General features: G+C 48.6%; 3 protein-coding genes across 3 annotated transcripts; 2 read left to right on the top strand and 1 right to left on the bottom strand.

Annotated features, from left to right (window-relative positions):
* Positions 1 to 897: 897 nt before the first annotated feature.
* Positions 898 to 2,829, bottom strand: LOC120595171 (interferon lambda-4-like). Its single transcript, XM_039853378.1, has 5 exons — positions 2,491 to 2,829; positions 2,011 to 2,082; positions 1,792 to 1,935; positions 1,473 to 1,547; positions 898 to 1,315 (listed from the first exon to the last, which is right to left on the bottom strand). Exons 1-5 carry the CDS (start codon positions 2,650 to 2,652, stop codon positions 1,217 to 1,219), a joined length of 552 nt encoding a protein of 183 aa, XP_039709312.1. The 5' UTR covers positions 2,653 to 2,829; the 3' UTR covers positions 898 to 1,216.
* An 11,835-nt stretch (positions 2,830 to 14,664) lies between these two features.
* On the top strand, positions 14,665 to 16,397 carry LOC120595155 (interferon lambda-4-like). The gene is made up of 5 exons (XM_039853377.1): positions 14,665 to 15,121; positions 15,531 to 15,602; positions 15,678 to 15,821; positions 16,066 to 16,140; positions 16,299 to 16,397. The coding sequence occupies exons 1-5, from the start codon at positions 14,960 to 14,962 to the stop codon at positions 16,395 to 16,397; spliced, it is 552 nt and encodes a 183-aa protein (XP_039709311.1). The 5' UTR covers positions 14,665 to 14,959.
* Positions 16,398 to 19,036: 2,639 nt separating this feature from the next.
* Positions 19,037 to 20,862, top strand: LOC120595139 (interferon lambda-3-like). The gene is made up of 6 exons (XM_039853376.1): positions 19,037 to 19,228; positions 19,342 to 19,514; positions 19,811 to 19,888; positions 20,160 to 20,303; positions 20,405 to 20,488; positions 20,576 to 20,862. The coding sequence occupies exons 1-6, from the start codon at positions 19,219 to 19,221 to the stop codon at positions 20,672 to 20,674; spliced, it is 588 nt and encodes a 195-aa protein (XP_039709310.1). The 5' UTR covers positions 19,037 to 19,218; the 3' UTR covers positions 20,675 to 20,862.
* The last annotated feature ends 6,871 nt before the right edge of the window (positions 20,863 to 27,733 follow it).

Genomic DNA, 27,733 nt, shown 5'->3' with positions numbered 1-27,733 from the left:
ACCATCCAGTACATTGCTCAGTTTCTGTCAACTGGAGGCGGGGGTGGGAGGGTAGAGACCTTAGCCCAGGAGAGGGGACATTGCGTCACCAGTGGATTCTGAAAGTGAACATATGATCTCAGAATTCCTAAACTTCCTACTTGTTTTTCTTAGAAAGGAGGTTGGAGGGGTGGTTCACAGCGTGGCCTCTGGGGCTAGAGGGTCTGGAGTTCAACCCTTTCTCTGACCCTCACTAACCGTGCAACCTTGGGAAAGAGGCTCGCAGTTAGCCACAAAGAAGGCGAGCCTACGGTCTTGGGCAAATTAAAAAGTGCAAGTTTTAGGCATTTATGTGTGTGTGGTTATTTAATAAATAGAGACCATTCATTAGGACCATCCTATGTCCTCAGCTACACAAGCTTTATAAACTATTTCAATGTACAGTACCCATTTGCAAGGGGATAACAACGCCATAGTATAGATGGGGAAACAGGCTCAGAGAGAAGTAATTTGCCCAGTTACACCATCATTAAGTGACCGAGTCTGAATTGAAACCCAAGTCACCTGATTTCCTTGCCTCAGCAATTTTTTTTTTATTGAAAAATGACCCTCCAAATGATCACAGGGGAACAACCATTGTAAATGCAACAGTATTTAATAATGGCAATAAATTAACAGCAGAAAACAGAAATACAAAAGACACACGGGTAACAGAACCCAAAAGGATGCAGTGACTAAGGGCATTTGGCCCTTCCACTGTCAAACCCCTCAGGGGATGCGGCCTCCCGGCGGGGAGGTCCAGAGTCACAGCTTCACGGAATCTGAAAGCGGGCACTGAAGGTTCAAAGCAGAGTGTAGGACCTCGTGGAAGAGGAGGTTCTGGGGTTCTGGGGCTCTGGCAACCAGAGAGGTAGATACTGGTCCATGGTAGCTGGGGGTCAGCGACTAGGTGACCCGGACTCAAGTCTCTTCCTGCGACTCGCGGCCCCCGGAGGCCTTAGGGCAACGCATCGCACGGAAATGTCCTTGCGTCCCGCAGACACGTTCTGGTCCTTGGAGAAGCACCCGCGCCGGTGCACCCAGCACAGCCGGGGTGAGGTCCCGCCAGCGGCGGCAGAGCCTCACCCGAGCCTCAGCGCCCGCCGTCTGGAGACCCGCCCGGCGAAGGGGAAACGCAGAGCCGCGCCCGCGGCCCTCCGCCTGCGGAGCCGTGGGTCCCCTCGGAGCCACCACGGGATCAGAGGCAAGGTCCGGAGTGCGCCACCAGCCTCAGGTCCCACGCGAGCAGGCGCAGGAGGTTGAAGATGACGGTGGCTTCGTGGCACCGAGGCGAGTCCTGGACCCAGGGAAGCAGACGGAGCGGCTCTGAGGCACGACTTGCCCTCCCAGAAGCTCCTCTCCATCCGTCTCCGCCCGAGGTCGGCGGCCCGCCCGGCCCCACCCCACATGCTCCCCGCTTTACCGCTCCCGACCCCCCGTCCCGCTTCACTCACAGGCCTCCCCCTTTGGCGACGCCTCCTGGGGCGCCGGAGGGACTTCCTCGAGGAGCCTGGCCGCGCCAGCTGCAGCTGGATGGGGGACGGGGGGTAAATGAGGGACAGGAAGGACCGAGTCTCCCGCCGACTTCGCCCGAGACCCTCCCAGCCGCAGACCAAAGTCCGGATCTGGGGACACCGAGAGCACGCGAGTGGTGTCTCCACGGGTTCGGGGCTCAGCGGCACCGACCTCGAATCGGGCGGCCTCGCCGTGAGGAGGGAGAGCTCAGAGCGAGCTGCGGGGCGGGTGGAGGGTTTGGGTGCGGGCGTCACTCACGCAGACGGCCACGTCCCGCCGCACCGCGGCCAGCAGTTCCAGGGTCGAGATGACGCTGGAGTACAGCTCGGGGCTCGGCAAGCTGCTCAGCACCTCCTGGGCGTCCGCCAGGCCCCGCGCCACCAGGCGGAGCCGCGCGCAGGTCTGCGGGTGACGCGCGGAGTTAGAGGGGGCCGCATCCCTGGCCCGCGCATCCCCCCGCCGGCCCGCGGGCCTCACCGAGGGGCTCGGAGGATCCCTCCTTGGGCGGAAGGAGCAGTTGCGCGGCCTCCAGTTTAGCGTCTCGTCCTCCTGGGGGACAAGGGCAGGGGTGAGATCGGCCTCCTCGCCAGGGCCTCTGAAGCGCTGGCACGTCGGGGATCCCTGCACGTGGACCGGACTGGCCGGTGTGGTTGTGCGTACTGTGCCCTGAACCACCGAGCTCTTCCAAGAAGTGGATCAGGGCTCCAATGCACCCCTTGTCCGGTGCTGAGCCCCGACGTGAGCCGAGTCCGCCTAGAGGGGGCGCCCTTTTGTCACTAACGCAAAGGTCGCGTCTGCCTAGGGAGCAGTTGGCCGGGAAGATCTCGCGGTCGGAATTCTGCATCTCGAGATCCAAGATGCGCCTGCTGGACGCTAGGAAGCCAGGGCCCCTCCAGACAGGGACCGGCGCCTCCTACCGCGGCGCGCCCAGGATGCCGGGGTCTGGGCATCACTCACGTAGCGGTCCCTCAGCGCCTTGACGGCCTCCAGCGCCCTGGGGTCCAGCGAACGGTAGTGCGAGAGGAGGCAGCGCCCGGGCTTAGCCTCGCCGTGGTCCGCCGCCACCGTCGCCAAGACCCACAGCCCCACGGTCACCGCGACTGCGCCCCTCGGCCCCATCGCTGCCCCTGCGAGGAGACCGAGAAGAAGACTCCTGAGTCCAGCACCTGCCTGTGGTGAGAGTCGCAGAGAGAGTGATGCTTAGAGAGCTGGCGCTCCGCACCCGCTGGGGAGAGACGCGGTGGGCCGCGGGACTCGTCCTACACTCAGCCTTTCTCTCTTCACGCCTCACCTGCAATGTGCTCTTGGTGCCTTGTTCTGGAGCGGGCCCTGCCTTCCACTGTCCCCTGGGAAGTGTCCAGAATGATGTCCACCTTCGACAGCAGTGCCTGCGCCCTCCATGGTGGCTTTTATGTGTCCAGCTGCGAAATGATGAGCTGCGGGGCTTCCCCATGCGGTGCCGAACGTCAGCGCTGGCCACCGGCCACGGGCCGGGAGTTAGGACTTTACCCGCCTGCGAGGCGGTGCCAACAATGGCTATGCCCCAACTCCGTGTCACCAGTTCCCCTCTCTGTCCCTCTTCGTGTCCTCTCTTTCATCATCCTTGGTGTCCTTTTCTGTTCTGATATAATAAGGAGCCCTTATGTAGTGCTTTCTGTGTACTAGGCCCAGTTCTAAGTAATCCATCCATATATATCTCGTTCAATTCTCATAAAAGGACACTACAAGGGATGTCCTACAATAGCCTCCATTTTACAAATGGGAAAACCGAGGCACCACAAAGTTAAGGAACTTTTCCGAGATTCACAGTTAGTGTCAGAGGGAGGTTCACTATACACGGTGCAGCTTCAAAGCCTGTTCTCTATCCCATAATTGCCCCTAAATATCTGTTTCAATCTCCTCTTTATCTCTGTCTCCTCTTTACAGGTTTCATTCGATTTTTCCTCATTCCTTTGTATGAGCCTCTCATTTTGTCTTGTCTCTCGTTCCCCTTCTCTCTCTGCCTTTGTCTAACCCCATTTATCTCTCATTCTTTTTTTCCAGCAAATATCCAAGACAAGGTCTCACTGTCTGTGTCAGCCAATCTCCTGTTTTAGTTTAAAAATAAAATATACTACTTCTTTTTCCGATAAAATTAGCAATGCAGCTTCATGGTTAAAGCTTGAAAAATGCAGAAATGTGTAAAGGAGAAAAATAAACCCCACCATCTACTTCTCTCCCTTCACCCCACGTCTGGAACAATTTTTCCAACATTTAGAAATTTTACATCTATTTATTGGTGCCTATGTTTTCTGATTACCAAAGTAACACATTCGTTGTCAGTACAAAAACTAACAATTGGGAGATTTAAAGTAAGTCTTTAATCCCACTTCCTGAGAATATTTTCTTTAACAACTGGTAGCTGTTCTTCCTCTTTTTTTTTTTTCCTTTTGACAGCCTACTTTTTATGTCCTACCATTATCTCTCATTTGCATTTCCCCGACATCTTTAATTATACTGCATCAGTTAGGGCCCCAACAGGAAACGGATGGCCCAATCAATTTAGGATAATTTGAAGTAGGTTTAATACTAGGAGTATTTACAAAGAGATGGGATAGTGAAGAGAAAGGACAAGAGGTAGTGCCAGGCCTTGGGGCCTTCCTGGGGAATGATCTGCCATCCTTAGGCCAGAAGGAAAGAGAGAAGGGAGGAAGTGGTTACCTGACCCGGGAAGGAGAGAGTCACCTGCACAGGTCAAGGAAACAGACAAATTGTGGTGGCCCTGAAAGGAGGAAGCCTGAGGAATAAGTACTTTGACGCCTCAGAGAATAAAGAGTCTCCTTCCCCTCTCCCTGGCCCTGCTGCTAGGCTCCAGTGGAGGCCAAGGGCCAGCCTCCCGGGGTCCAGAGCAAGGTGGAGAAATGGAAAGAGTGGATCTGGACAGGCAATGGAAGGCATCCCACATATAATACTATTTAGCCTTCCATTCTAACAGGATCGTTTAATAACCGATCCCCTCTTGGTGGGCATTGATGTTATTGCCCATGTTTTATTAAAGCCATGGTTATCTAGGGCTGGGGAGAGGGACGGAACAAGTTTTTCATTCTCTTAACACCGAAATTTTAAAATCAAATGAAATCCAACTCATCGATTTGATTTTATTCATGGATCATGCATTCATTGCATCTAAAAAGTCATCACCAAACCCAAGGTCCCATAAATTTTCTCCTATGCTATATCCCAGAAATTTTATAGTTTTATATTTTATATTTAGGTCCATTTGAGTTAATTTTTTGTGAAATATGTAAGGTCTGTGTCTAGTTTCATGTTTTTTGCAAGTGAGTGTCCAGTTGTTTTAATACTATTTGTTGAAAAGACTATTCATTGAATTGCCTTTTGCTTCTTTCTCAAAGATCCGTTGACTATAATTGCGTGAGTCCGTTCCTGGACTCTCCATTCTCTTCCATTGATTTGTCTGCCGTTTCAACGATGCCACACTGTCTCGATCACTGTAGCTATGTTGTAAGTCTTGAAGTCAGGTAATGTCAGTCTTCCAACTTTATTCTCTAATATATGTTAGCTATTCGGGGTCTTTTGAATATCTATATAAGCTTTCAGTTTGTCAATATCCACGAAATAACTTGCTAGGGTTTTGATCAGATTGCATTGAATCTATAGATTAAGTTGGGAAGAACTGATATCTTGACAATATCACATCTTCCTTCCCATGTACATGGAATATCTCCATTTTTAGATCTTTGATTTCTTTCACAGAGGCTTGTAGTTTTCCTCATATAGAACTTGTTTATGTTTTGTTAGCTTTGTACCTAAGCATTTCATTTTGAGGGGTGCTTTTTAATTTCAAATTCAAATTGTTCATTGCTTAACATTATATAAGAAAGCAATTGACTTTTATATATTAACCTTATATCCTGCAGCCTTGCTAGAATTGCTTACAGGTTCAGAAATGTGCTTCTAAATACGTAATATTAAATACACAGAACTATAAAGAAAACTGATTATATTGAAACCCACTTACCATAAAAACAACATTGTGGTAAGTAATATACATGCCTCTGCATTAATGCATTAAGTAACGAGATACAGCGTAGGTTTAATAACTACTGTACTTTTGAGGTAGTAATGAGAATAAATATTTCAAGATATGTACCACGCCTGTAATGTGCTATGAAAATATCTATGGCTTCCTTTAGTGACAAAGTTACAGGTTCTGATAATATTATTGCAGTTTGTTACTTACATTCATAATGGAAGAAATGAAGAATTTCAATTAGAGGTAATGAAGATAAAGATGCATCTTTTTCCCATGCAGGTTCACCCTCCCCTGAATCCTGTTGTGGGGATGATCCATGAACCCCAAGCTAAGCTGGATTTACAGTAGTTGTAGAGAATGGAGTAGATTTGTATGTATGGACATGAAAAATCTTCAAGACATTACTGAGTGAAAAAAATAAATTGCCAAACAATACACTTGGTGTGACACCACTTGTGTTTAGAAGTACTCACACATACAAAAGCAATTTAACGGAGAACAATCACCTTTCCAACAAATGGTACTGGAGCAATTGGACATCCATTGACCAAAAAATGAACCTTGACTTAAACTTAACACTTTAAACAAAAGTTACCTCAAAATGGATCGTGGATTTAAAAGTAAAACATCAAGCTATAAAACTTTTAGAAAAGAATATGAGAACATTTTTGGGATCAAGGGTTAGAAGAAGAGTTCTTAGACTTGATGCCAAGGGCTCGATCCATCAAAGGAAAAATTGATCAACTGAACTTGCTGAAAAACTTTTGTTCTGTGAAAGACCATGTTAAGAAGTGAAAAGATGAGCTAAAGAATGGGAGAAAAATATTTGCAAACCACCTACCTGACACAGGACTAGTATCTAGAAGAGATAAAGAACTCTTAAAATTCAACAGTAAAAAAATATTAAACAATTTAATTGGAAAATAGACAAAAGACATGAAGAGACATTTTACCGAAGAGGATGCACAGATGGAAAATAAGCACTCTAAAAGATGTTCAATACGATCAGTCATTAGAGAGATGCAAATTAAAATCACAATGAGAGATCATTACACACCTAGCAGGATGACTAAAATAAAAAATAGTGACAACATCGAATGCTGGTGAGGATGCAGAGAAACTGGATCACTCATACATTATTGATATGAATGCAAATGGTACAGCCACTCTGAAAAATAGTTGAGTAGTTCCTTCAAAACTAAACAGGCAACTACAGTATTACCTAGCAATTGCACTCCTGAGCATTTACTCCAGAGAAATGAGGACTTATGGTCTCACAAATTCTTGCACATAAATGTTTATAGCAGCTTTATTTGTAACAGCCAACAACTGGACACAATCCAGATGTCCTTTAACAGGTGATAGTTAAATGACTGTAGTACATCCGCACCACGGAATACCATTCAACAGTGAAAAGCAACAAAGTCATGATACACACAACTATTTGGGTAAATCTCTAGAAAATTATGCTGAATGAAAAAAGCCCATCCCCAAATACTACCTAATGTATGATTCCGCTTATACAACATTTTGGAAATGACAGAATTATAGAAATGGAGAGCAAATTGCTTGTTGCCAGGAATTACAGACAGGAGGAAGGGAATGGGCATGGCTATTGGAAGGACAACTTGGGGGACCTTTGTGGTAATGGAATTTTCTGTATCTTGACTATACCAATGTCAATATCCAGGCTGTGTGGGATATTGTACTATAGTTTTGCAAGATATTATCATGAGAAGGGGGATTGGGTAAAAGGTACATGGGATCTCGTATTATTCCTTACGACTGCATGTAAATCTACAACTATGTCAAAATAGAAAGCTTAACGGACACAGTCACATAGAATATTATATATTTCCTTGTGAGCTATATGAAGGGTTTCAATATTTATAAAAATGTATGCAAACATATGTCCTGCATTGATTTATAGCGGGGTATCTCTAGAAAGGGCATGGAACTGAGGGGACAATCATTAGGATTATTATTTTATCAATGATATTTTAATTTCTTACTAGGATAAGGAATTCTACCTAAGTAATTAAAAATTAAAACAACAAACTCATTGGATATGGGAGAAATGCTAGTTCATTGATTCCTTAATTCCTGGGAGGGCGAACAATTTTTGAGAGCTTTCTTAGAGTATGTTGGTCTGACCTCTAGACCTCATGATAACGGCTGAGTAAATCACTGGACTTGTCCTCTGCCACTCTGCCACTGTGCCGGTGACCTCTGTTGACCCCTCCAGATTGATTTGTGGCCCATAACGAACCCTCAGATACTTCATCCGTGAGGCTCCCTAGCCTTCCGGTTTGTGGTTGGGCTCAGCCAATAGAAGGCGCTAGCAGGAGATTGAAAGGAGAGAGTAGAGCAAGGCTGAGTATTTCTTCTTCATTCTCCTGGTTCCCTCCCTGCAGGCCTGAGGTCTGACAGTGGCTGGGTTCCTGGATCTACAGCCTCACTCTCAGCTCGGCTCCCCTAGGATGGTCACAGCTCCCCATGGTGCTAGTCTCTGGTGCATCACCACCCCTTGCTGGTTCCCTTAACCCTGCCCACTTTTCCCTGGGTGAAACATTTCAGTAGATCACCTGTTTTCTGCATATATCATTTTTCCAAGTTGTTTTCATTGAAATTTTTATTGAGATAGTTGTAGATTTGCAGACTGTTATAAGAAATAATATAGAGAGATCCTATGCACTGTTCACTCAGTTTCCCACAACCCGGATATCGACAGTGATATAATCCACCCTTCTTATTCAGATGACCCCGGTGTACCTGTACTCAGTGTGTGTGTGTGTGTGTGTGTGTGTGTGTGTGTGTGTGTGTGTGTGTGTAGTTGCACACAATTTTATTGCATGTGTAGGTTTATGTATCTATCACCACAGTCAAGATAAAACGATTCCATCGCCACAAGGACCCCTGTAGTTGTCCTTTTTCTAACAACACCCATCTTCCTCCCTCCACCAACCACCTTGTCCTCAACCTGTTGCAACCACTAATCTCTTCTCCACTTATAAAATTTTGTCACTTCAAAAATGTTATATAAATAGGACCACGTGGTATGCAATAACCTGATGGGGCGGGCTCTTTTCACTGGGCATAATTCCCTGGGTAGTCATTGAAGCCATTGCATGTATCAGTTGTTCATTTCTGTTCCATGGTGTAGACTTAGCAGAGTTTGCTTTACCACTCACTTCCTGAGGGACATTTGTAGTTTGGAGCAATTACTAACAGTGCTGCTGTGAACATTTGTATTCTGATTACAGGCAGACAGAAGTTTTCATTTCTCCGGAGTAAATGTCCAGGAGTGCAATTTCTGGGTTGACGAGCAGTCGCCTGTTTCGGTTTATAAGAACCTGCCAAACCGTTCTTCAGAGCGGCTGTATCATGTTCACATTCCTTCCGGTAATGTATCGGTGATCCGGTTTCTAGATCATTTTTGAGTTGTGCTCACAGGTGAGTTCTCCAGAGCTTTTTGTTGTTGTTGTTAAATTCTTGAAGCAGTTTTTGTGATAGACTAGGCGCCTCTAACAGGCTCATGGGAAACCTTTTTGTAGGGATGATATTTGTCTCCGTCTAGTCGGGCTGCAATAACAAAATACTACAGGCTGGTGGAAAAGTGCTAGGGAGCTCTGTGGCTTCTCTTTTATTTATTTTATTTTATTTTATTTTATTTTATTTTATTTTATTTTATTTTATTTTATTTAACAGTAAGCCATATATATATTTACACTGTGTGTTCACCTCCCATAGTTAGATTTCTTTCTGTTGCCACATATTTGACCCCTTTACCCCATCAAACTCCCTCCTTCTGGCCTCCCCCCACCTCTGGTAACCACTAGTCTCTTGTCCACATCCATAAGTCTCTGTTTGTTTGTCCTGTTCATTTGTTGCTTTTAGCATGGTTTCTCTTTTAAAAGACGACTAGTCCCATTCTTGAGGGCTCTACCTCCTGAATTTATCACCCTCAATGACCCCTTCTACTAATACCATCATCTTTGTCAGTTAGAATTTCAACATAGAAATTTTGAAGGGACAAATTCAGACCATAGCAATATTAATGTAATTTTTTTTTTTGTATGTAACTTGAGCTAATAATTTGCATTGCGGTGTTCAGAGTTGAATCACCCTGATTGTCAAGGATTTGCACTTGGTACTTTCCCACAGCACATCACTCTTCCTGCCATTACCAATTTTCCTTCAATTTTTCGGACTTCGAAGATCTGTAGATTCATTTCAGCCCATGGTATATATCAGTTTAGACACCTTGGGTGGCAAATAACCGAAACCCCAACCCAAGCTGGCTTGAACAATGGAGAATTTTTTTTTTGGACTTATAAAACTGAGAAGTCCAGAGTTAAGTTGAAACCTTGGGCAAAGTTTGCTGCCATAAGACATTGAGAACCTCTCAGTTCTATTTTGTTTGCCCACTAGTGGACAGGCTGATTACCCTTATAATTCCAAGATGGATGCTAGCAGCCCCCCTGGCTATGCACGTCATTCTTCTCCATTAGGAAGAAGATAACGATGTCCAGGACTGATATTCATTCTGCTGAGACTGGCTTAGGTCATATGCCCACCCCCAAATCCAATCACTGTGACTAGGGTAACAAAGTGAGGTAAATGGCTGCACACCTTCCCAAAACTATTTGGAATTCAAACTGAAATGGGGGCTGCTGGGAAGGGTGAGGGAGAGGTAATAGAAGTTCGGAAAGTATGCTGCGTGGACTCTATGGAGGATCTTGTCTGATGTTTCAGTAAAACTTCTCTCATGATTTTTCAGAGTTCTTATGTCTCAACCGTTTTGTTGTTTCTTCAAATCTCTATGCCTTTGAATTTATACACTGAAAAACAGAATAATTTTTCATAAATGCTGAGGGAGACACATATCCTAAAAACAGTCACTACTTGACTGTAATTGTCAATATTTACTAATAGACTTAATTATAATTAATTAAAAGTGATCTTAGGTAGGATGCTTGGCTGAACTTGCCCAAGCTATTCTGTACATGGATAGATCAGTCTGTATAGAGGAGAGATGGCAGAGCATCACCGATAACCCAACAGCCACACTTACAAGTCGTGTGAGTTTGAGCAGGACCCATAGCCTCTCTATGCCACAGTTTCCTCATCTTTAACACGTCAGCCAATAAAAGGACCTATGTCACAGTGTTGCTGAGGAGAATAAAGCAGGAAATGCAAGTAGAGCCTAGCACGTGGAAAGTGTTCAGTATGTATTAGCTATCATTATTAACGATGATTGAGAAAAACATGTCTGTCTGTAATTCCAACTTTCAACAGCAAACTAACAATACTTTTACACAGCCATGTGTGCATAACAAAGTTTCAGTCAACGCCAACCATGTATATGATGGTGGTCTGTAAGATAATAATGGAGCTGAAAAATTCCTATCCCCTAGTGGCATCGCGATGCTGGTGGAAATAAACCTACTGCACTGACAATCATATAAAAGCATAACACAATTAGGTACAGTCCATAATACTTGATAATGGTAATAAATGAGTATGTTACTGGTTTATGTATTTACTACGCTATACTTTTTTTTAAAAATTTATTTATTTAAATTAGTTTTAAGTATATAGTACATTGGTTAGATGTCTATATTGTTTGTAAAACGATTCTAATTGCTCTCTCCCTCCCCTGGCCCTCCACTTAGCCATCATATTAATGCTAACTGCATTCCCTGTGCCGTGCTCCTCATCCTCATGCCCAACTATCAACTAATTTGTACTTCTTTAATCCTTCAGCCCATTCTCCCAACTATGCTATACTTTCTAATCATTTTTTTCGAGTGTACTCTTTCTACTTATAAAGGTGTGCTGTAAAACGATATGGCAAGTTACATCAGCATCTCTTGATTGCATCATTTTCTCTTATGCTCGATTTAATCTCAGTCATTTTGTTCATCATGGCCCTTAGGCGTACAAAATCTACTGCTAATGCTGCCAGTAAGAGGCCACTTCGAGTGATTGACCTGGAAATGAAATTAAAAGTGATTAAGGACTGCGAAGATAAAACATCAGTGATGGTTATTGCTCCCCAGTCAAGCATGTCCCATTCCACCATAACTCTGATCTTGAAGAACAAGAACAAAGCCATGGCAGCTGTTAAAGGATCTGCTTTATTGAAAGCAACGTGATTAACAAAAATTCAAGAAGAGCCTACATCAGACATGGAGAAACTTCCGACGACCTGGACAGAAGCATATTCTTCCCAGCACCAGGACAATCACAAGCACAAGCACAAAAAACAGTTTGAGATGTTGAGGGAAAAGGCTGGACCTGACTATGATGTTGAATTTACTGTTAGCTCTGGGTGGTTTAAACGGTTCAAGATTATTATTCATTATATAACGTGAAAGTGAGTAATGAGTCTGTGAATGATGAGATGGCAGCTAAAGAATTTTTGGAAACTCTAGACAAGCTGATTGTTGAAGAAAATTACTTGCCAGAGCAAATATTCAATATACATGAAAACTCCCTATTCTAGAAACAAATGTCTGATAGGACTTTTATCCATAAGGAAACCGAGTCAATACCAGGTGTCAAGGCTTTTAAGGATAGGATAATAGTCTTGCCTGGGGGCAATGTTTTAGGCTATAAACTGAAACCCTTTGTGATCAGGCACCATGAGAACCCCAGGGCCTTCAAGCAAATCAATAAGCACACGTTGCCAGGATACTACGGGAGCAATAAGAAGTCACGGATGACCCCGCTCCTCTTCCCGGATGCCCTCCTGAACTGCTATGCCAGCAAGATGGAGAACTACTGTCTGGAGAATGAGATGCCTTTCAACATTTTGTTTCTTATTCAGAATTTCCCCAGACAGCCTCCTTTTATTGGTAATCTTCATCCCATTATCAAAGCCATCCTTCTCCCTCCAAAAACCATCTCTTTGGTCCAACCAATGAATCAAAGACTTGTAGCACCTTTTAAGGCCTGTTACCTGAGGAGGACATTTTCCCAGGCTATTGCTGCAACGGAGGAAGACACTGATGCAATTTAGGAAGGATTACAACACCTGTGACTGTATCAAGAACCTTATTTGGGCTTAGGATGATGTAACCAAAGAACGTACGACAGGAATCTGGAAGCAGACACAAAAGAGGTTTCCCTGTGACCTCAAAGGATTTGCCGAGGATGAGGAGGTTGCGTAAGTCCACAGGCTGTGACTTGACCCTGGGCGTGGATGCGGATGACACTGAGGAGCTCCTAGAGGCGGGTCCTGAGGGACTGACTAATGAGGAGCTGTCGGAACTGGAACAGGAGCACACAGCTGAAGAAGAAGAAAGAGAAAAGGAAACTGCGGGAGAAGAAAAAGACCAACCCCAAGAAAAGTCACAGTGAAAGGTTTAGCAGAAGCTTTGCCGGCCTCAACGAGCTCCTTAAGAAGTTTGAAAACATGGACCCCAACACCGAAAGGTTTTCATTAATAGCGAAGGATGTTCAGGCATTGTCTGCTTACAAGCAAATCTATGATGAAAAAAAGAAACAAACCAAGCAAACCACACCATGGGTGTATTTCTAAAAAGGGTGACACCTCCTCAAGAAGAGCCTCAGGCGGGTCCTTCAGGAGGTATTCAGAGGAAGGCACTGCTATCGTAGATGACAGCTCCATTCCTGTTACTGTCCCCAAAGACCTTCCAGTGGGACGAGATGTGGAGGTGGGGGACAGTGATATTGATGACCCTGGCCCCGGGCAGGCCTATGCTAATATGTTTGTATCTTAGTTTTTAACAAGAAAATTTAAAAATAAAACAAAAATAATTTAACTAGAAAAAAGCTTATAGCATAAGGGTATAACGAAAATGTTTTTGTATAGCTGTACAATGTGTCTGTATTTTAAGCTAAGTGTTATTACAAAGAGTTGAAACTTGATTTTAAAGTTTACAAAGTAAAAACGTTAAAGTAAGCTAAGGTTAATTACTGAAGAAAAACATTTTTAAAAAATTTAGTGTAGCCTAATGTACAGTGCGTATAAAGGCTACAGGACTGGCCAGTCCCGTCCTGGGCCTCCACTCACTGACTCACCCAGAGCAACTTCTGTCCTGCAAGTGCCACTCATGGTAAGTGTCCTGTACAGGTGGACCATTTTTTTATATTTTATACCATATTTTTACTTTTTCTATGTTTAGATATACAAATACATACCCTTGTGTGACAATTACCTACAGTATTCAACACAGTAACATGCTGTACAGGCTTGTAGCTTGGGAGTGAGAGGCTACGGCATACAGTCTAGATGCACAGTAGGCTGTTGTCACCTAGGTGTGTAAGTGCACTCCGATGTTCTCACAACGACACATTTCCCGGAATCTGTCCCCATGGTTAAGCAGCACAGGACTGTAATTGGTAAAGGAATAAATATCATTTAATAACAGGAAGCCAGAGAGAGTTGGTCAAAGACCCAGATGAGGAATAATCAGAGAGAACAGAAAGGAGAATATTCATGCAGAGAAAGACAGAAAGACCGAGAGAGACAGACAGGAATGGAACAAAAGAGAGGGATGAATGAGAAAGCACTAGACGCCCCAGTGTAAACTCTCCTTGTACGGCACCTCTGTCAAGTTCGTTCCTTGGAAGAGAAGGAAATGGTGTGTTTTGAGTTCATTTTTAGAGTGCAAAAGAAACACCAACGCAGGCAGAAAAGACAAACAGACGTCCAGAAAACAGACAAGCAGTTGGCTCAGGATAGAAAGTTGTGGCAGATTCATCGCTGGCACTGCCCCTCAGTTGGGTAAAGTCCTCTCCTCAGGCCAGTGAGCAGCACTGACATTCGAAAAATTGAACCTGGACGGAGAAGCCCTGCCGCTCATTTCGCACGGGGGATGCAGGGAGCGCAGTCGAAGGTGGGCACCATTCTGGACACTCCCAGGAGACAATGGAAGGCAGGCCTCGCTCCAGCACAAGGCACCTAAGGGCACATGAAAGTGGGGGAGGAAAAGGCTGCGAGTAGGAGGGGTCGGGAGCCCACAGCATCTCTCATCTGCGGGTGCTCGGCGCCTGCGCTCTGAGCCATCACACCCTCTGCGAGTCTAACCAGAGGCAAGGGCTTAACTCAGAGGCCTTCTCCTCCGCCTCCCTGACGTCCCTCGCCTCCTGCAGGAGCCCCGATGGGGCCCTCTGGCGCAGCTGCAGTGACCGTAGGGCGGTGGGTCATGGCAGGGCCCGCACCAGAACAAGGCACCGAGGGCACATTGCAGGTGAGGCGTGAGGAGAGAAAGGCTGAGTGTAGGACGAGTCCCGCGGCCCATCGCGTCTCTCCCCAGCGGGTGCGGAGCGCCAGCTCTCTAAGCATCACTCTCTCTGCGAGTCTCACCACAGGCAGGTGCTGGACTCAGGAGTCTTCTTCTCGGTCTCCTCGCAGGGGCAGCGATGGGGCCGAGGGGCGCAGTCGCGGTGACCGTGGGGCTGTGGGTCTTGGTGACGGTGGCGGCGGACCACGGCGAGGCTAAGCCCGGGCGCTGCCTCCTCTCGCACTACCGTTCGCTGGACCCCAGGGCGCTGGAGGCCGTCAAGGCGCTGAGGGACCGCTACGTGAGTGATGCCCAGACCCCGGCATCCTGGGCGCGCCGCGGTAGGAGACGCCGGTCCCTGTCTGGAGGGGCCCTGGCTTCCTAGCGTCCAGCAGGCGCATCTTGGATCTCGAGATGCAGAATTCTGACCGCGAGATCTTCCCGGCCAACTGCTCCCTAGGCAGACGCGACCTTTGGGTTAGTGACAAAAGGGCGCCCCCTCTAGGCGGACTCGGCTCACGTCGGGGCTCAGCACCGGACAAGGGGTGCATTGGAGCCCTGATCCACCGCTTGGAAGAGCTCGGTGGTTCAGGGCACAGTACGCACAACCACACCGGCCAGTCCCGGTCCACGTGCAGGGATCCCCGACGTGCCAGCGCTTCAGAGGCCCTGGCGAGGAGGCCGATCTCACCCCTGCCCTTGTCCCCCAGGAGGACGAGACGCTAAACTGGAGGCCGCGCAACTGCTCCTTCCGCCCAAGGAGGGATCCTCCGAGCCCCTGGGTGAGGCCCGCGGGCCGGCGGGGGGACGCGAGGGCCAGGGATGCGGCCCCCTCTAACTCCGCGCGTCACCCGCAGACCTGCGCGCGGCTCCGCCTTGTGGCGCGGGGCCTGGCGGACGCCCAGGAGGTGCTGAGCAGCTTGCCGAGCCCCGAGCTGTACCCCGGCGTCATCTCGACCCTGGAACTGCTGGCCGCGGTGCGGCGGGACGTGGCCGTCTGCGTGGGTGACGCCCGCACCCAAACCCTCCACCCGCCCCCCAGCTCGCTCTGAGCTCTCCCGCCTCACGGCGAGGCCGCCCGATTCGCGGTCGGTGCCGCTGAGCCCCGAACCCGAGGAGACACCACTCGCGTGCTCTCGGTGTCCCCAGATCCGGACTTTGGTCTGCGGCTGGGAGGGTCTCGGGCGAAGTTGGCAGGAGACTCGGTCCTTCCTGTCCCTCATTTACCTCCCGTCCCCCATCCAGCTGCAGCTGGCGCGGCCGGGCTCCTCGAGGAAGTCCCTCCGGCCCCCCAGGAGGCGTCGCCAAAGGGGGAGGCCTGTGAGTGAAGCGGGACGGGGGGTCGGGGAGCGGTAAAGCGGGGAGCGTGTGGGGTGGGGCCGGGCGGGCCGCCGACCTCGGGCGGTGACGGATGGAGAGGAGCTTCTGGGAGGGCAAGTCGTGCCTCAGAGCCGCTCCGTCTGCTTCCCTGGGTCCAGGACTCGCCTCGGTGCCACGAAGCCACCGTCATCTTCAACCTCCTGCGCCTGCTCGCGTGGGACCTGAGGCTGGTGGCGCACTCCGGACCTTGCCTCTGATCCCGCGGTGGCTCCGAGGGGACCCACGGCTCCGCAGGCGGAGGGCCGCGGGCGCGGCTCTGCGTTTCCCCTTCGCGGGGCGGGTCTCCAGACGGCGGACTCTAAGGCTCGGGTGAGGCTCTGCCGCCGCTGGCGGGACCTCACCCCGGCTGTGCTGGGTGCACCGGCGCGGGTGCTTCTCCAAGGACCAGAACGTGTCTGCGGGACGCAAGGACATTTCCGTGCGATGCGTTGCCCTAAGGCCTCCGGGGGCCGCGACTCGCAGGAAGAGACTTGAGTCCGTGTCACCTAGTCGCTGACCCCCAGCTACCATGGACCAGTATCTACCTCTCTGGTTGCCAGAGCCCCAGAACCCCAGAACCTCCTCTTCCACGAGGTCCTACACCCTGCTTTGAACCTTCAGTGCCCGCTTTCAGATTCCGTGAAGCTGTGACTCTGGACCTCCCCGCCGGGAGGCCTCATCCCCTGAGCGGTTTGACAGTGGAAGGGCCAAATGCCCTTAGTCACTGCATCCTTTTGGGTTCTGTTACCCGTGTGTCTTTTGTATTTCTGTTTTCTGCTGTTAATTTATTGCCATTATTAAATACTGTTGCATTTACAATGGTTGTTCCCTGTGATCATTTTGAGGGTCATTTTTCAATAAAAAAAAAATTGCTGAGGCAAGGAAATCAGGTGACTTGGGTTTCAATTCAGACTCGGTCACTTAATGATGGTGTAACTGGGCAAATTACTTCTCTCTGAGCCTGTTTCCCCATCTATACTATGGCGTTGTTATCCCCTTGCAAATGGGTACTGTACATTGAAATAGTTTATAAAGCTTGTGTAGCTGAGGACATAGGATGGTCCTAATGAATGGTCTCTATTTATTAAATAACCACACACACATAAATGCCTAAAACTTGCACTTTTTAATTTGCCCAAGACCGTAGGCTCGCCTTCTTTGTGGCTAACTGCGAGCCTCTTTCCCAAGGTTGCACGGTTAGTGAGGGTCAGAGAAAGGGTTGAACTCCAGACCCTCTAGCCCCAGAGGCCACGCTGTGAACCACCCCTCCAACCTCCTTTCTAAGAAAAACAAGTAGGAAGTTTAGGAATTCTGAGATCATATGTTCACTTTCAGAATCCACTGTTGACGCAATGTCCCCTCTCCTGGGCTAAGGTTTCTACCCTCCCACCCCCGCCTCCAGTTGACAGAAACTGACCAATGCACTGGATGGTGACTGGGGAACATCCCTGCTCTGGGCTTTGAAACATTTTTGTGAATCAGAGTTTGAAGATTCTCCCACCTGAGGACTTCAGTCCACTCTCCCTGGGATTGTGAACGAGGGAAAAGGGGTTTGGGGCGGGAGCCAAAAGGACTGGGCACCTTGTGTCCTAGAAAGTTGTCGTCTCCGGGTCCTGGAGATGTAGCTACCCAGAGGCTGGAGGATGCAGTGGTTCCTTCTGGGTGTCAGGCAGACTGGGTCAAAATCGTGCTCTCACCGCTTATTTGCTGTGAGACTTGGGTAGGTCTCTTAACCTCTCTGAGTCCCTGCAGTTTAGTCTGTACTTGGCTTTCAATGTAGCACAGTATGCCCTTGAGGTCATCATGGATCCAATACTACATTGTGGCGAAGCCTCGGTGATGGGAAGAGACACACAGTGCTCGTCAAAGGCGGGGCGGGGGACGTCTTCGTTTTCCTTTTGCACTGACTGGTTCCTTTGCCCAAGAGGCTCCCTCCCTCAGCTCCTTTAGGTCTTTGCTCAGATGAGAGTTTCTCAGGCCACCTCATTGAGTGCAAACCCCCTCCTGCACCCTGCTCTCGCCCCTGCTTTTCTCTTTCATTTTCTCTTATCTGATGTCATGCACGCCACTTGCCAACCCCCCAAACTATGTCACTCCTCTCTAGTAAAGAGCTCCACAAGGTTGTTTTACTTTTTTTTTTTTTTCAGCGATCTATCTGTGGCACCTAGAGCAGTGCCTGACACAGAGTGGGGCTGAATAATACCTGGTGAAGGAATGAAGGCGTTTGCCACATACTGAGCTGGTTCCCCTGAAGTCCTTGGCCACACCCCAATTCCCTAGCAGGGCCTCCTATTCCTGGGTCCCTCTGCGCCTGGACAATTAAAACCGTTAGTCTCTCTCTGTCCAGGCGGGGAGGGGAGGAAGAGCTGGTCGCCTCTCTTAACACCGGCCGCTTTGCCTTTCTGCTGCTCCCGCTCCCAGCGCGCTTCTCCCGGGGGCTTCTCCGCTCCCCGAATAGCCTCCCTCGTGGAGGTTCCAGGTTCTTCTCGACAGCAGCCCTAGGGGAGCCTTTGCAGTCCTCTCCGTGCACTGGGGCATCCCGCAGCAAGGCAAGTCCCTCTGTGCCCTCCGCACCCAGGCCCGGACCTAGTCCTGTCAGCGCACTGCGACCCCTCGCTGCGGCCGGAAGCGGCCCCCATCCCGAGGACTCGCCTGGGGACTCAGTTCCTGTAGGGGTCCGGGAATCCTTGTCAGTTTCTTTTTCCCTCGCGCCGCTCACCTGGCTCGTGGCCCCGCCCCGCACGGGCTTCCCCAGCCTGGGGCCTCCCTTGGTGGCAGGTGTATTTTCACTTTTCCTACATCAGCCGGGATTGCCCTACCGCCCAGGCTAAAAGGCGCGCCATGGAGCTCGGGCAGGAGTTCCCTCTCAGACGCAGCTGGAAGAGACACAAGAGGCACCAACAGAGCAGCGGGCTGCGACCCACAGGAGGACCGAAGTCAGAGACGCCGAGGAAGACTGAGCGAGAGACCTAGCGCGCAGCCTCCCCGTGGACAGTGGGATCCCCGTCTGCTGACACAGGCCAGAGACCGGAGGGCAGGATGGAGCTGGGTGAGCCCCCGTCGTTGTGCACACGGTCCCCCGCCCACAGCGCGCCTCAGCCCCAGCGCTCGCCATCCGCTCATCCGCTCATCCGCTCATCCGTCTATCTTTCCGCCTCGCAGGCGCGGCCTCGGCTTGCACGCTGCTTCTGATGCTGATGACGACGGGGCTGACCAGCACAGGAGCGGTTCCTGTCCCCACGCCCCTCCCGGCTACAAGGGGCTGCCACATGTCCCAGTTCAAGTCTCTGTCCCCGCAAGAGCTGAAGGCTTTCAAGAGGGCCAAGGATGCCTTGGTGAGTCTCCCCACCTGCTGCGGGCTGGTCTCCGCCTCTCCCACTGTGGGTTCTCAGCTACGCTGGACCCAAGGTGGACCTGCAGCCGTCCCTCACTGGGCTAAGCCTCCAGCCTTCCCCCGCGGGTTCCTCCTGCTCTCGCTGCGGTGGGCTGACTGTGCTCCTGCAGTGGAGACGCCTCTACCACCCTTTGGAAGTTTCCCTCCTCTCCTGCTGTCAGCCGTTCCCGGATCCCACTGCGGTGGTCTAACCTCCAGCCCTCCCGCTGCGGGCTGACCTCTGCCCTTGCTCCCTAGGAGGAGACCCTCCTGCTGAAGAACTGGAGCTGCAGCTCCCGCCCATTCCTCAGGACCCGGGACCTCAAGCAGCTGCAGGTGAGTTGGGAGCGTCAGGCCCAGCCCCGCCCTCACTGGTCCCGCTCCTGCGACTCCTCAGGCAGCCCCTTCGCCTCCTCCTCTCCCTTGGCTCTGTCTCCTCGCCCTCCCACTGGCCTGTTCCCCTCATCTGCCCACATTGGCTGTGCCCTCTCCCCTGTCCCCCGACTTTCACTTTCACCTGTCCCCTCCTCGGTCCTCGTCTCCTGTCCCTCAGGTCCTGCTCTCTCTCATGTACAGCTCTCACCTGTGTCCTGTCTCCCCTCCTCAGGTGTGGGAGCGCCCCGTGGCTTTGGAGGCTGAGCTGGCTCTGACGCTGAAGGTCCTGGAGACCGTGGCTAACTCGACCCTGGGGGACATCCTGGACCAGCCCCTCAGCATGCTGCGCCACATCCACGCCAGACTCCAGGCCTGTGTGAGTGATCGGGGCTCCCGGCCATGTGTGTGGTCTCTGACCCCCGAACGTCCCCCTCTGTCCCAGGCCCCACCTCACACCCCACCCTCCTCTGCCCACAGGTCCCAGCTCAGCCCACGGCAGGCCCCAGGTCCCAGGGCCACCTCCGCCACTGGCTGCACAGGATCCAGGAGGCCGAGAAGAAGGCGAGTGACTGGGAAGAAGAAGCTGAAATCTGGGGCACCTGGGAGCCCAGTCATTGGAGTCACTGACCTGTCCCTTTCTCCCCACAGGAGTCCCAAGCCTGCCTCGAAGCCTCTGTCACGTTCAACCTCTTCCGCCTCCTCATCTTGGACCTGAAATGTGTCGCCAGCAGAAACCTGTGTGTCTGACCCCTGAGACCCACCTGAAACCTGTCCCAGCACCTTAAATATTATTTATGCATTAGCTCCTTTTCCTAATTTATTTGCACCAAATCCTTATTTATATATTTATGTGCGTGAATTCTCAAACTCAGACTCAATAAAATATTTAATTTTTTACTCTTTGTAAAAATTTTACAAATAAACAATGATCAAAAGATGCTCTTTGTACTTTGGTTCTGTGTGTGTTTGGTTGAACAGGTCTTCCAAGGTTGGTTGGGAAAAGATCTGAGACCTGCCTGTGTCCACTTTGGTGGTGACCCCCACAGACCACGGACCTGGCTTCCTCTGACCATGACAGGGCTGGACCTCTGATTTAACTCCGAACACTTCCTTTGGGACTTGTGAACCTCTGACTCTTGGAGCAAGTCTTATTTTTAAGATATTTGGGATCACAGAATTCGAAGTTCCCAGTTACAGTCCTGCACCATTTAACCATGAGGATACATTCTGAGAAATGTGTCGCCTGGTGATTCTGGCATTATGTGAAGATCACAGAGTGCGCTTACACACACCTAGAAGGTCTAGCCTACTGCTCAACCAGACCGTGTGGCATAGCCTATCGCTCTACAAATCTGTACAGCGTGTTACTGTACTGGATACAGTAGGCAATATAACACAATGGTAAGTATTATTTTATCTAAACATAGAAAAGTTACAGTAAAAATACAGTATAAAAGATTAAAAAAATGGTCCACCTGTACAGGACACTTACCATGAGTGGCACTTGCAGGACAGAAGTTGCTCTGGGTGAGTCAGTGAGTGGGGGTGAGCGAACGTGAAGGCCCAGGATGGGACTGGCCAGTCCTGTAGCCTTTATACGCACTGTACATTAGGCTACACTAAAATTATAAACGACATGATATTAAATCAAGCACAAGAGAAAGGGTGCACCGAAGAGACAGTATACACTTGAGTGTATGAGGCTTCCGCCGGCATAACACACACGCTGTTTTACAGCAAACTTCTTTACATGAGTAGTGAGAACACACTCTAAAATAAGGATAAGTAGAGTATAGTAAATACATAAACCAGTAATGCAGTCATTTATTGTCGAGCACTGGGTACTGCACGTAATCGGAGGTGCCATACTTCCACACGACTGGCTGTACGGCACGCGTGTTTACAACAGCATCCCCACCAACGCATGAGCAATGCATTGTGTTAGTGTCACGAGGCAATTGGAATTTTCTTTGTTATAATCTCATGGGACCATTTGTCATATATGCGGTCCATCACTGACCGAAAAAAAAAAAACATCATGTGGCCTGTGACTGCGTTGTGATATTTTGGGGTCCTGTTATTTATGTGTCCTTGTGCTTGTAAGACCTGCGTGCCCGCGGTGTTATTCTGTTTCTCCTGGTGTTAATTTATTTTCATGTATTAAATGGTGCCATGCTTAGTAGTGTGAGCAATCATTTTGTGTGAAGTGAAAGAGGCCCTTGAACTCAGACCTTAATTTGGTACCCAGATGGGACATTTATCTACCTAGTGACTTTTAGTAATATATTTACTTTTCCAGCCTTGAGTTTTCTCCATCTGAAAATATTTTAGTGATACCTGTCTTGGAAAGGTTCATTTATTTATCTATTTGTTTATTCAATCACCCATTCATTCTACGTGGGTGCTATTGCCTGGTTGCCTGTTGTTGTTCAGTTATTGGGGGTCCAGAGCCACAGACCCGGTCCTCAGGGAGTTTCACATGGGAGAGGGAGCTGGACATTAAAGTCTGAGGAATGGAAAGGAGGTCAGTTTGCTGGAGTTGGTGGCCAGGCTCGAGGTTAGATGGGGCCAAGTTCCCCAGCGCCTGTGAGATCTTTAAAGCACGTTGATTTTCCCCGAAGAGACACAGGGAGTCCTTGTAGGGTTTTAAGCAAGGGAGCGACTGTTCCAATTCTGTTGCTTAAAGTTCAGGCCTCATAAGGGGAGAATGGACTGGAGTGCCCGAGCGTGTGGATGAGGGAGTCTAGGTACGAGATGATGGTGAGTTTGACCTCAATGAAGCAGAGATGAGGGTGATATGTGTTCATCTCTTTTGTGGATTAGAAACAATATATGCAGAGCAATTAACATCTCACTTGATAGGAGAAATATCTCAAGTACAACAAAGGAGACAGTATAGTTTAATGGTTAAAAATGTGAGCTCTGAGGTCAGAGAGATCTTAGAATCCCAACTTCTGCTCACTTAATTACTGCATGACCTTCGGCAAGTCACTTAAACTTTTAGTTTCCAATCACTAAAATAATATCCTTCCTCAGTGGGTGGTTGGGCGAATGAAATGGGTTAATTCACATCGAGTGCTAAGGCTCTGTCCCTGGCACAAAATAAGACTCAATATTAAATTCATTTATCATCATTTAAAAAGCTCTAACGTGCGAACTGCCTAACAAGAGAGGAAGCCTTATCCTAGGGCCCTACCTCTAAAATGGATGATGGAGACAGAGTTGTGGCCAGCCCAACGAAAATTTCTCAGGTCGTTCTTTTTGGCAGAGCCCTTTCTCCACATGATTCCTGGTGAATCTTGACTGACCTAAACCAACCATGGGGTGGGTTCCTGTTCCTCCTGCTAAGGATGAGTGTGGGCATGACGATGTGACTGCATCAGCCAGGATCTCTGCGGGAGGCCAACATCACCATCAAATGAGATTAGAGATTTATTTAAGCAACGAGGTACAGATGTGGGGCATCGTTAAGGGACACAAGCAGAAGGAAGCACCCCAGACCCAGCTAACAGCCAGAAGCTATTACCATTCCTAAGCCAAAAGGGACACCGGAGGGAGGAGTTACCAGTGAGTCCCCTGCAGAAATTCTAAAACACCACAGCTGCCAACTCACAGCCAAGCCCGAGAAGTAGAAAGGAGAGTAAATACTTGGGGTGAAAAAGGTATTCTATGGAAAGTAACCTCACAGGGTGATCTGATCATAAATTCTTAACTGGGCAGGTCTTGGGGGGTAGTCATGCCCCAGGCCTATAGCTTCTTTAGTGAGAGGTTTTTAAGCCAGCCCTGACCATTGTTCTTGTGCATGTAGGTTAACACATATTTGAGATGTCAGAAGTAATACCCACCTAGAAAGCATAACCACCCTTAAGAAAATACATAATCTTGTTAACTCTCCTGTAATCCTTGCTTTCTTCCACCTTCAGGTAATCTTCCTTACGTTCCTTCCTTAATCTCAAAAGCATAAAAGAAGCTGCAAAAGTGTTATTCTCCGGAGCATTTGAGATCTTGCTCTCTGGCACCTGTCATCCATTTGGCTCCAATAAACTCATAAAAATTCTCTACAGGTTCGGACGTTTTTACTCTGACAATCTCCAGCTGCTCTCTTCTCCCCCCTCCAATTTTCTGCTAACACCTCCCATTGGCTTAACCCAGCTGGAAAGAAGTCAAGGTCAGACATCCTCCAGATTCCCAGACTTAGAGCAGAGCAGAGAGGGGAGGCAGAAGAAAAGAGAGGACAAGTTTCACAATGACCCCACGCTGGCCGATGATGGGGGGACTGTGGCTTGTGTGTGTGTGGAGGGGGGAGGGTGCTTTAAGATAGGTTTCCTGTAGTTTCATGTGGCAGGCTAAAAAGTGGCTCTCCAAAAGATATCCACGCCTTAACTCCTGGAATCTGTAAATATAACCTTACTGCAAAAGAAGGTCTTTGTAGAAGTGATTAAATTAAGGGTTTTGAGGTCAGATTATCCTGGATTATCAGAGTGGGCCCTACATGCCATGGCAAGTGTCTTTATAAGAGAAGAGATAGAGGGAAAGTACGTGCGGAAGAGGGGGAGGCCTCAAGCGATGCAGCCACAAGCTAAGGAGTGTCGGCAGCCACCGGAAGCTGAAGAGAGGAGGAACGATGGGCTCTCCCCTGTAGCTTCCAGAGGGAGCACGGCCCTGCCGACACCTTGAGTTTAGTCCAGTAATACTGATTGGGGACTTCTGGCCTCCGTAACTGTGAGAGAATAAATGTCTGTTTGTCGTAACTTGTTATAGTAGCCATGGCAAATTTATACAGTTCATTACAGAGAGCAGGACCCAGTCTAGTTAATTTTTGCAGAAAGGGATTTATTTTAGGGTGTTAAGTGGCTTACGAAAGTGTCAGGACGGCTGAACAAATAGACTCTGTTTTGGCCACCCAGGAACAACTTTAAGAGCCAACCATAAACCTGGGCTTTTCCAGGGCCCGCTTCCTTTCTAGGATCAGAATCTTGACTGCTTAGTTAGGGGTTAGCTTCCACTGCCGTGATCAGAAAGATAGCATGACCAAGAGTTTGTCACGATTATGGGACAACTGTCATCAGGAAACTGCTATAATCAGAAAGACCACCACAGAAAAGTGGACCCTTCCTCAGTGGTGGAGCCAGAAGCATGGCCTCCATCCCACGTCCGCCATTCAAATCTCGCGTGAGTGCATCGGATTGGAAGGATCAAAATGTAAGCTGCAAGGTAGTCTGACAAATGTGGCTTTTAGCTTTTCCACCCCTGCAGACAGGAAGGCAGACAAGAGGGGAGTTGAAATGGATGCTGAACACCAACCCACCATATTTAAGACAGGTTTCCTGGTTGTTAACAGGAGACGTCATCGCTCACCCACTTAAGTGGCTATAATTAGAAAGACTGAAAACAGCGAGTGCTGGAGAATTTGAGAGCAACGGGACTGGGAGCTCCATGAGGGCAGGACGCGGCCCCTCTTGGTCATCACTGTGTCCCGCAGACACCCAGTTCAGGGCCTAGCACAGAGTAGGTACTCGGTAGATGTTTATTGAATAAATGGATGAAATACTCTCAGAGGACACCTGTTGGTGATGACTGGGGTTCCCTTCTTATCCTGGATGTCGCTGTTTTTCCATAAGATGCCTAGAATTTCGGCAGCCATCTTGGGACCATGAGGGTCTGAGAACAAGCCAGACCTCTAAGACTAGCAGATCTGAGTGGTAGAAGGAATCTAAGCTCCCATATGTCCTCAATTTTCTAAAATGCACTGGCTGCCCTTTAGAGTCACCTACTTGTAAGACTCCTTAATTGTAAAAAAAAATACATTTTCCTTAATGCTGGAGCCCAGGTGAGACAGGGTTTCCAGTCACCTGCAGACAAAGCATCCTGGTGACTTGACAAGGGCATGCTTTCTGGGGGTAAACAGAAGGGCCTCATGTCAAAATAGCATAGTTCTTTCACATAAATATGTACTGGTTTGCCCTGCACTGGTCACTTGAGATACGGTGATGATAAGACAGACCCCTCCTTATCCTCACAGAGCTTCAGATGTCAGATATCCCACCTCACCCTTTAAGATCTAACTAGATCACCTCTTCCTCTGAGAGGCCTTCAGCGGCCTTACCAGTAAATCACGTTCTTCCTGTGCATTTTGCACAGGACACTTAGCGAGTGTGTGGGCTCCTTGTTAACGCGGATTCTGAGGCTTCGGAGGGCTGAGGCAGTGGGTCACTTTGGATTCCAGTATTAAGGACCAAAGCCTGGACTCCGTAGATGTCAGAAATATATGATTAATGCATGAAAGAATTAACCAACAACGATTGCGAGGCCATCACCCCTGAGATGGGACATTATCTCATGGGACCACCCAGGAGAGGGACCCCAGTCATCACCAGGAAATGTCCTCTGGAGGTATTTCATCCATTTATTTAATAAACATCTACTGAGTACTTACTCTGTGCTAGGCCCTGAACTGGGGGACAATGGAACACAGCGATGACCAACAGAGGCCGCGTCCTGCCCTCACGGAGCTCCCAGTCCCGTTGCTCTCAAACTCTAGCAATTGCTATTTTCAGTCTTTCTAATTATAGCCACTCAACTGGGTGACTAATGATGTCTCCTGGTTTTAATTTGCATTTCCCTAATGACTAATGATGAGTTGGGTTCCATGTTATTTTGTAATCCACATATCTTCTCTAGTGAAGTGTCTGTTCAAATTTTTGCTCATCGTTATCAGTTTTTTTGTCTTCTTATTGAGGTGCAAGTTTTACAATATATATGGATGAAAAGGCTTTATCAGGTCATCATTTGGCAATTATTTTCTCCCCATACAGCTTGTCTTTTTAAACTTGCCTGTTTTTTACATCTAGCTTTCTTGAGGTACAATGGAGGCACAATAAACTGCACATATTTAAGTTATAATTCGATCAAGTTTGCTATAAGAACACATCTGTGAAACCATCACCACAGTCGAGATAAGAAACACATTTATCAGCCCCTAAATTTTTCTCGTGCCCTTGTAATTCTTCTCTTCCGCCTTTCCTTGTTTATTAACCCACTCCTGAAACAAGCCAGAAGCGGGCCCCGGCCCATACGACGCCATTCAGAGTCGACGCCCTTCGTAGTTGACGCCCTTCGTAGTTGACGCCCTTCATAGTTCATTCTGGAAAAGACAGAGCGATAGGGGCAGACATCAGATCAGACTGCCAGTGCATGTTCCTGGCTGGCCACCTGGTCCCAGGAACCACTCAGGCCGGGCCAGTCCTTCCTCCAAGTTGAGAGTGACTTGGAAATCATCGGGCAGGCAAATGCCGACCTGCGGGCTTTTTTCTCTTATTTTATTAGTTTCCTATTGCTCCGTAAGAAATTGCCACAAATTTGGCACTTTAAAACAACATGAATTTATTGGTTTGCCGTTCCTGTAGATCAGAAGTATGAATGGGTTCAGGCGAGCCCTCTGCTCAGGGTCTGGCGAGGCCCGAGCCAGAGCATTGTCAGGGTTGCCTTTCTTACTGGAGGCAGTAACAGTAGTGAGCGACAGTAGCCAGAAGAAAATAAGAGCTCAATAGATGTTCGGTTTCGTAGTTAAAAAAAAAAAAAAGTGAGCCACGAAAATGCAGAGCCAGTGGCGTCTGCGGGAGAAGCCTCCGGTCCTTCGGGAGAGGCCGTGAAGGAAACTCCTGGGGTCTGGTCCTGATCGTCAGAGGCTCTAAGCTGCCAGTACAGAGCTTTTCCCCTCAGACAGGCCCTCGTGGTGTGGTTGGGGATTATCGCAGGTTATTGGCTGTATAATCTGCCTCTCTGCCCTCTCTGACAAGTTATGAG

The sequence above is a fragment of the Pteropus medius genome, unplaced genomic scaffold, assembly GCF_902729225.1.
Source record: "Pteropus medius unplaced genomic scaffold, Ma_sr-lr_union100, whole genome shotgun sequence".
Taxonomy (NCBI): Eukaryota; Metazoa; Chordata; class Mammalia; order Chiroptera; family Pteropodidae; genus Pteropus; species Pteropus medius.
This window is presented reverse-complemented; position numbering and strand designations above follow the sequence as displayed.